The sequence below is a fragment of the Octopus bimaculoides genome, chromosome 1, assembly GCF_046866305.1.
Source record: "Octopus bimaculoides isolate indiv1 chromosome 1, ASM4686630v1, whole genome shotgun sequence".
Taxonomy (NCBI): Eukaryota; Metazoa; Mollusca; class Cephalopoda; order Octopoda; family Octopodidae; genus Octopus; species Octopus bimaculoides.
In genome coordinates, this window is record NC_142928.1 from 92,672,354 (window position 1) to 92,682,291 (window position 9,938).

Consider the following 9,938-nt stretch of genomic DNA (forward strand, 5'->3'; position numbering starts at 1 on the left):
TTGGTGCTATATGAACGCATGTTTTGTTCTGTGATCCTTAGGTGTTAGGAATCATATTAATATGATAAACTTAGTCAATTTTTTATGGCATTCAAGCAAATTTTTGCGTATTTTTAATAGTGCAAAAGTAAAATAGAAAAGCGGTTGATAAGCAATTGTCTCCTTCCAAATATCTTTTTGTAAAAAGGCAATACATTAGAGAACTTTATGTACAGTCAAGTATAATCAATATCGTTTAGCGTTAACGAAATCTTCGAGTATTGGAATCAATAAAGATAACAACTGGTAGCAATAATCGATCTAATCGCTTATCACCACATCAACACTACATCTTTGAGTAGTGTATCTAGAACAAATCAAATTTGCGACACCATTTCTAATCAAAGCGACAATCAGAAGAGGATTTAATTGCACCAATTTCAAACAGAGAGAGATTAGTTTTAGATATATTATATTCTCTAATATTCATAAAAATAAACTGTAACTATTCAAGATTTCTGCACATAGATTGAAGAGGACCATTTTATTTTAACCTTTTAATTAAGAGACAATACCAGAGCCCAATCTCCAGAGCCTCAAAACCTGGAGAGAATAAAATATCCTAATGATCTGAATGTATTCAACTGGCTGAAATGTACTAAATATACAGATACTGATGTTGAATCGTCTTAGACATAGCATCACATTTGTCACAGAATAAAAAATGCAGACTCCATGTTCTGAAGTTCAACACATTTTCGATTCGACCAGTATCATACTACAGGACGCACACACACGTACACACACACACACACACACTCACGCACACACAAATAAAGTCAGCACTGACTCGAATAGAAACAACAGATGCATCGATTGTCACAACACTACTAATATCTATGGTATTTGTTGAGGCTGCAAGCATTTTGACCGTCTTTACATTCTGAATTCAAATTCCGTCATGATCCCCTTTGCTATTTATCCTTCGGAGTCCATAAAATAAGTACCAGTTGGCTACTGGGTTTGATGTAATCGACTAGCCTCAGTCCGGAAATTGCTAGCCTTGTGCCAAAATTTCAAACTAATATTACTTGTATGTGTAATGGCAGCGAACTGCCAGAAATGTCAGCACTCTGGACGAAATGCTTAGCGGCATTTCGTCCGTTGCTATGTTCTGAGCTCAAATTCTGACGAGGTCGACTTTACCTTTCATAATTTTGGGGTTGATAAGATAAGTACTAGTTGAACTTTGGGGTCAATGCAATCGACTTAACCCTCCCCTAATATTCTTGGCCCTGTGACAAAATTTGAAATCAGTGTTACATGTAATTGCTTTATTGAGTAAAAATGGAAACTGTGAGAAGGGGAGATAGATTGACGAAGAAAGTTAAAAGGAAACAAAATAAATGTGAAATATGGAGACATAATTAGGAAAAAAGAAAAAAAAAATGAAATGATTTGAAAAGTAATAGAGAAACAGAAAAAACAAGAAAAGTGGAATGAGTCGATAGCTATGATAAAATTCTCTCTAGACTCCATCGAGAAGCATGAAAAACAATTTTAAAATTAATTATAACCTGTTTATTGTTGACAGGAATAGAAGCTATCTGAAAATAATTACATTATTAAAATTTTAGTTCACTAGACATTGATAAAAATTATTTTAACTTCTTTGGCAAAAAATAAAAAATTGAAGCTATTTCAGTCATACTATTATTACATCAGAACAACATATTCTTTAAAATAAGGTTAAATTACTAACTTCCATTCTTCCCGAAATTATAAAAATATATCCTAGTAAATGACTAATATTTTATTGTATTTTCCTTTTCTCTAATGATTTCCAGCTAGGGTGAAAAATGATCCTAACGATAACTAATCTGACTACATATTTATTCAAATTCCTTAGCCATGTATTCAAGGAGCTATTTCACTTTCGTCACAAACAGATATCACAACCAAAATAATCTTTTAAAAATTATCTTTTACTTGTTTCAGTCCTTGGACTGTGGCGATGAAAGGGCACAACCTTCAAGAGTTCAGTTCAACAAATCGATCCCAAAACCTAATATTTATTAAGCCTAATACTTATTCTATCGGTATCTTTTTATCGAGCGGCTAAGTTATAGATGACGTACACAAACTGACACCGCTTTTTAAGCGGTGGTTGGGAGCAAACACAAACACGAAGAGGCACATACATAAACACATACATACATACATACATACATACATACATGCATACATACATATAGGTGTCTTCTACTATAGCCTTGTCAAAAGATTAGATAGACGGAAACTGATAGAAGTCCGTTATATATATATATATATATATATATATATATATATATATATAAAAGAATGGGATAAAGAGATCAACGATATAAGTAAAATTATATTTTATGTAGAAAGTCTTACAGCTGTTTCAGGTAAAATTCAATGTATCCCTTTATCGGAGACGGTAAAAGTAGAAGAATGGATTATTACAGCTATATGAGGAGATTTGTAGTAAGAAATAGCGATGCGTAAAAGAAAGAAAAAGAAGAAAAAGTACTTGGAGTACAGTTCCATTCCAACAGTAAACATCCATGTAAAGAATCCGTATGGGTATTTTCCAGAGACGATTATAGTTACAATGGTGGATATATATCATATCGTATCCAGTTTACTCTGTGCGTTGTTTACTTAAAGGACAGTCCGAAGTGAGTCACTCACGCATATGTTAAATGAATTCTTTTAACATATGCGTATTACTTCATTTATTAAATTTATATGTATATATATATATATATATATATATAATGTGTGTGTATGCATGTGTGTGTGTATGTGTGTGTGTGTGTGTGTGTGTGTGTGTGTGTGTGTGTGTGTGTGTGTGTGTGTGTGTGTGTGTGTGTGTCCTCTCCAACACCGTTTGGTGGCCGATGTTGGTATACTTGTATATCCCTGACTTGGTTGTTCGGCAAAAGAAAGCGATAGATTAAATTCCAGTACTGAAAAAATTGAAGTCCCTGGGTCGATTTGTTCGACCAACATATTCTCTAAAGCGGTGCCCCAGCATGGCCATAGTCTAATGACTCAAACATGTGATACATAAATCCATCAGAATGCTTTGATCGGCCCAAAGCCATACTAGAAGACACATACCCAATGTGCCACGCAGTGGGACCGAACCCAGAAACATGTGGCTGGAAAGCAAGAATCTTGTAATACAACATAAACTCATATAGGAAGAGCCAACTGTAGCTGACTTAATATCTAAAAAGTGTGTGAGTAAACAGGTTATACAGAGAAATTATAGAAGACCTAGAGAGACAATGATGGAGCCTCTAGGAAGCCAACGTAAATATTTTTCGTGTGCCAATGAAAAAGTACCTACCAATGCGACGAATTTTAGGCGGTTGCATAACCTATTGGTAATACTAGCTAAATATGTTCATGTGACAATTTACTGCCTTTCAAAATGACATATATGGTAATGTTCGGAGTCCATGGAATCTTGAAAAAGACCAAATCGTCATGGCTAGAATGCTTTTGGATATAAATATCTTCTTCCGATCTGACACGGAAGAACGAGTAACAACTAAAAACGTGTCCTAAATGCATTTGTTGTTCAAGAAACGGTGCCTCGTTTTGATTACCTTCACGATCATATTCTATAAGTAATACATGAATATTGTTTAGCCAGCTAGGTATTCCCGCTTTGCAAAAATTAACAACAAATTAAAGTGTCCTCGTAACATACATTGTAAATTACTTGTGGAATATTACTTACAATTATTTAGTTATTTCGGTTCGATAAATGGAAGAAAGAAAACCACATTTTCCTGTTTATATCCTATACCAATTTCCTGACTGATGTGTAGGTTCACAAAATAGATATAAACCATTCCTTCTGCTTTTTCCTCTACCTGTTCAGTTTTGTAGATACTGAATGTAGTTGTTTGCAGAAATACCCTGCTTTGTGCATATTTTAGAAATAGTATGTGACAATAGGTAGCGCATTAAAAGTACATTTATATTCTTAAGAAAAGTGCATCGTAATCTGTCAATCCAGCTGAACACACGCCCTAGTATTGAAATACTCCAAGCCATTATTATTTCTTCAGTTGATAATTGTTTTTATTTTTGGCCCACTTCATTGCACTATATGTTTTTTTTAAATATTTTTATATTATGTATCATCTATATATGAAGAAAAGGAAACGTAAAGTGATAGTTTAGGGCCATACGTCCTATCTAAGTACAATATTCATGTTTATGATACCTTCTATATCGATGATGATCATACGCAATGTTTTAATATATATCTGCTATACAGGTGCAATTGAAAAGAAATAAATTTAATCGAATCTATGAGGAAGATTGGAAACAAAGAAGGCTGAAAATTTTATTAGAAAATTCATGAGAACGTTGACATATAGTGCTTATTCATATAATCATATACAAAGTCCTAAATCAAATTTTATTTTATAGTTAATAAAATGAGATAACTGTCACGTTAACCCTGTTGTTTAATATGCCTTAATTCCATGACTTAAATCATAGCTGGATACTGTAAAAAGGTATTAGTAAATAAAGAAAAAAGTAGCGAAAGAAAATAGATATCTATAGCAACGGTTCCCAGTATTTCAACATAGTATTTGAAACTATAATACATAGTTAATAAAAGTTTCTCAGATGGCTACAAAACTTAAACTTTAAAATGTTAACAGCTTTTTCTTCTACGATTAGATACTTTACATATTTTAGGAATTATTTTTGAGAATAGGGATTTAGATACAATTATAGAGCTGTTGTGACCAAACTTTTCCCGGACTGCATTTCAATGTAACAAAGTTATACCAGTTGGAACATTGAATATATTTGGTTGGATCTGGATGAGCGAAACGAGCTTTAAATAACTCCCTCGTGCATGGATTAGAATGAGGTGAATTCCCCCACACTACTTCATCACCATTATCCTTACTTGTTGTTTCCGGAAGTTGACTTGTTAATACATGATGTATTGAAGCACCGAATACGCAGTCCATCTCATGTTGGTTCCACACAGTCCCAGGAGAGCAGTTTCTTAGTACGTACGAACCCGGTACAGTGCACTGAATAAATTTTTTGGGGTCTGAATGTGCAAAGTAGCCAGTACCTGCTTCCAATGCTTCTGCTGTACATAAACTCTTACCAGTGTTCATACCACCATACTCGTTTTGAATGATCGAGTGATGTGAATATCTATGTATGCATGTTTGATTTGCTTGTGACCACAGTGTACCATTGTCACACGATTTAACAAAATATGTTCCATGGGTCGTACATTGAACATAATATTGAGGATCTGGGTGAGCAAAAAACATTACGTTTGCAGCAATTTTTTCTCTTGTACAAGGGTTTTTAATTTTATTGAGCAGGGAAGGATTGTAAACTTTTAAAGTTGGGGTTTTGACTGTGGTTGAGACTGTAGATTTGACTGTCGTAGTTTTAGGTGTGCTCATCTGTTCTTCTCTTACGCATGTGAGATTTGCCTGTGACCATAAAGCTTGGCGATGACATTCTTTTATAATGTAAGATCCTGGGTTTGTACACAGAATGAATTTATTGGGTTCAGGATGCGGAAAGTATTGACGATGTGATTCTAAATTCTCTTTAGTGCAATAAGTTTCAAATGTGTTTGAAGAAGCTCGTTTCACTGTACCATGCTTTGGGGAAGGTTTGAAAGTAGTTGTTTTCGTAGGTTTAGTAGATAGATCTTTGGACATATAAAGACATGTACGATTAGGTTGAAACCATACAGCATCATTACCACATCGTTTTATATAATAATTTCCTCTTGATGTGCATAGAATAAACATTCGTGGATTAGGGTGACGGAAAAGAAACCTATTAGCGGCTATTGCTTTTTTCGTACAAGGGTTTTTGAAACGGGGAGGTAAAGTCATTCTAGATGTTCTTTGATTCACTTGGGAAGTTGAAAATGCTGGTGTTGTTATTGATGTTGTTGTAGCGGTAGTGGTCGTGGGGGTGGGGGTGGGGGTGGGGGTGGGGGTGGGGGTGGTAGTGGTCGGTTTTATTCGAGGTAGCGTTATTCTTGGCGGTATGCACTTCTTATCAGGTTGAGACCAAAAGAATAATTTTGGACAATCTCGCCTTACAAACTTTCCTGGGGCTATGCATTCAAAATACATAGTTGGGTATCGATGTGCAAAATATTTCAAGCCAGCAGCAATATTTTCTTTTGTACAGAAGCTACCGTCAAATTTATTGAAATATCTATCAAACTTCGATTTTCTTGTCATTACCATTCGCTCAGTATAGTGTTTCATTGCTTTCGTGTTGGGTTTATTTGCGGGTTTTGAGTGATAAGTAGGGGTTGCTTTCGCTGTTGCTATAGGAATGTCAGTAGACATTTTTGAGGTTGTATATCTTGGTTTGTTAGGAGGTTGGTCCCTTGATTTCTGTGTCTTTTTTGGTAGAGACCTTGCAGTTGTGTAATGCATCGGAATTTTTGATCTGCCGGACAAGGATGCTGTGTGATGCAATTTTTCTTTCATAGTCGTCATGGGTAATGTAGCTGGCCTATTGAACGGATTGTCCTGCTTATTTGATGAATATATTGTAGAACCATAGATGTTTGTCAGATGCCTTCTAGTTGGCAAGTATTGAGTAGATGGATAATAATTATGTATACATGTATCACCTTTCTTTGACCAAAATTTACCAGAGTCGCACCTTCTAATGATATATAAACCCACACCTGTGCACTTGACATATTTCTTTGGGTCGGGATGAGAATAATAAAGACGTTTGGCTGCTATAGCAGCTTTGGTACAAAGATGCTTAAATATGTTTACCAAAGGGTTTAGGGTAGTTTTTCCGGAGTTGTCGTGCAAAGTTGTCTTGAAAATCAAACTTCTATATTTCTGACGTAAATGCTCTGATGTATTTAAGCACATCGTTTCGTTCTGAAGCCAACTGTTTCCTGGGATACAATCTTTCACTATATATGAACCAATATCTACACACTGAATATATTTGGTAGGGTCAGAATGCGGAAAGTATAATCTTCCATTATCAAACGTTTCCTTCGTACAAGGATTAGCAAAAGACTTTAAAGCTGGCATTTTCATAGCGGGGCGAGTTTTCTTTGGTACCACGTTTTTATCCTTTTGAGTGGTTTCTGTATCGTCTTCTCGATGAACACAAGTCAATTTCTTTTGCACCCAGAATGTACCATGCGGACAGCGTTTGACGTAGTAGTCTGATGACTTTAAGCATTGGATATACATCCTCGGATCAGGATGGGGTAAGGTTTTTGCATGGACACCGTCTGTTCTTTCACGACAAATAGTTTTCAAATACTGTTTATACAAAAGATTGTCTTTAGTAAATACTTCCGGGGCTGAAATTTAAAGAAAATAATAAAAATAAGAATATATAGATGTAATTCATCATAGCTAAATATAGACAAGACTAATGTATAGGTATTTAGCAAAGAAAGTGAATAGCGTGTTAGTTGTTATAAACTATCATTTCCTGTATATGTATGTATGTGTGTGTGTGTGCATGTGTGTATTTCATGGGATCGTAGTTTAGTGGTTAGGGTGTTGGTCGGGATATTGTAGGGGTGTGGTTTCAATTCCTGGATCGAATGATATTGTATGTTTTTGAGCAATACACTGTGCCTTACATTACTCTGCGATCATTTCGAAACCTGACGGATGGTACACAGTGCACCTGTTCAAGCGACGTAAATTTGATGGAAGAAGTGAACTAATGAGTATCACATATATTTCACCACTATAAACAAATGATTAATGCAGGTTTTAATATATATATATATATATATATATATATATATATATATATATATATATATATATATATATATATATATATATATATGAGTGCGTGTGTTTGTGTGTGCGTGAATATGCGTGAGTATGCACGCGCACGTGTCCTTGTAATTTAAGTTGATACTTAATGATATTATTAATTCTTGGAGCCAAATTCCACCGAGGTCAACTTTGCCTTTCATCTTTTTGGGGGCGATTAAATTAAGTACCAGTTGCATACTAGGGTTGATCTAATCGACTAGGCTCCTCACTCAAAATTTCAAGGTCGTGTGCCCTTGGTAGAAAGGATTATTAATTCTCCGCGTAAGGCGGCGAGCTAGCAGAACCATTATCACACCGGTCAAAATGCTTGGCAGCATTTCGTTCGTCTTCATGTTCTGAGTTCAAGTTCCACCGTGGTCGGCTTTGCCTTTTATCCTTTCGGGGTCGATGAAAGAAGTAGCCATTGAACACTGGTGTCAATGCTGTTAACTTATCCCTCTCTCAGAACTTGCTGTCCTTTTGTCAAAATTTGAAACCATTATTATTTCTCATAGTATTTGTTATTTGATAGACAGAAACTCAATCTCTATAAGACTGTCAATGAATGCTCTCATTCTCCCGTTTTTCATAGTAGAATAGTGATATAAGAGAAAAAGAATGTTTCAAGATTCTAATATGATCCACACCCTAAAGTCGCTTTTTGAGAATTTAGTACTAATACAAATTTTTATTATCATCACAGAGAAGAAAATTTGAATGGAGGGCATATTAGATTGAATCGTTCTGATCTGATTTCCATTTAAGGTTATCATCACAGAATGATAAAATACAAATGTGGCTACAGCAGCATTTGAAAGCAAAATGGGGAAAAAAATCATGCATGACTAATTGCCACAAAGTAGTTGTCCGGTGCTTTAACAATTCAGCTCATCTGTATACACTCCCACATTAATATTAATAATATCTGACAGAAAAACAAAAACAAAGAAGAAAATAGGAAAACTCACTTAGTTCTTCATCGTCGTTTCGCAAAACGGATTTGGAAATGAGTTTTCGCCAGAAGTCTTCGTCTTGAAACGATTTCTCCGGAATTGATTCGTTGAGTGATGAAAGGTAAAGAGACATTATCGATCCGGAATACAATGGTTTGTCTAGGTCAGGGAAATTAATCGAACGCACATTTATATTGAATTCTTTTTCAAACAGCTTACACAAGTCACGCAAATTTTGCTGGCAGGAAGTTTTTACAGACGACAGTTGATCTATATCAATCTGAAGAAAAGAAAGAGAAATAGCAAATAAAAACGCATAATGAAATTGCACAATAGGAACAAAGACACCAACATGAAAAATAACAACAATACGAGCAATCGAGCAAAATAACAACAAAACGAGCAATATTAAAGCGTCTGCTTGGACACTCGAGCTGCATGACAGAGCAGCGAGACATCCTTCAGATCATAACATTTCTTTATTACCGACTCGTTCTATAATATACAACGGTCCATCCTTGGATGTTCTAATAACATATTTGATATTGTATGAGAATTTGTCGCTTGTCTCTCCATGTGAATGGTTACTGAATACGTTTTCAGAGGGAAAAAGAGAGAAGAGTGAGGTAGAGAGGGGGAGAAGGTGAAACAATACTTTATATATATTGGCTTCAAATTGGTTTGAGAACCAGCAATTTCGGGGGAGGAGTAGGTCGATTACATCGACCCCAGTGGTCAACTAGTAGTTACATTATCGATTCCGAAAGGGTGAAAGACCGACCTCGGCAAAATTAGAACTCTGAACGTTCAGACGGACGAAATGCTTTGAAGCAAGTTGCCCGACGTGCTGTCAATTCTGCTAGCTCACCTCATACATTGACCTCAGTGCAATTTGACCTCAGGAAACTGCGTGCCCAAATCCGACGCTAATGCCAAATACACCAAATTCCCATGAAAAGTCACAATACATCATTTAGATAAGTAGAGATAACTTAAATCAGGATATCACCCACAATTTCCGACAGTTACAACTAGCATTTCACAATCCGATTAGGTTTGACCAGGGGTTCAACATAAACAAAACTATAAATCAAAACAACAAGAACTTCAACACGAAAACCTATAATGAAATACGTGT

The 9,938-nt window shown here is 35.4% G+C and overlaps 1 protein-coding gene across 1 annotated transcript in view; it reads right to left on the reverse strand.

Annotated features, from left to right (window-relative positions):
* Positions 1 to 4,339: 4,339 nt before the first annotated feature.
* The window catches only part of LOC106874535 (uncharacterized), a 10,172-nt gene continuing 4,573 nt past the window's right edge, over positions 4,340 to 9,938 (reverse strand). Inside the window, exons 2-3 of the mRNA XM_014922302.3 lie at positions 8,816 to 9,080; positions 4,340 to 7,372 (exon numbers count right to left, since the gene is read on the reverse strand). Of these exons, the coding sequence (XP_014777788.2) occupies positions 4,755 to 7,372; positions 8,816 to 9,080 (2,883 nt within the window). The 3' untranslated portion in view covers positions 4,340 to 4,754. The remainder of the gene's footprint in view (positions 7,373 to 8,815; positions 9,081 to 9,938) is intronic.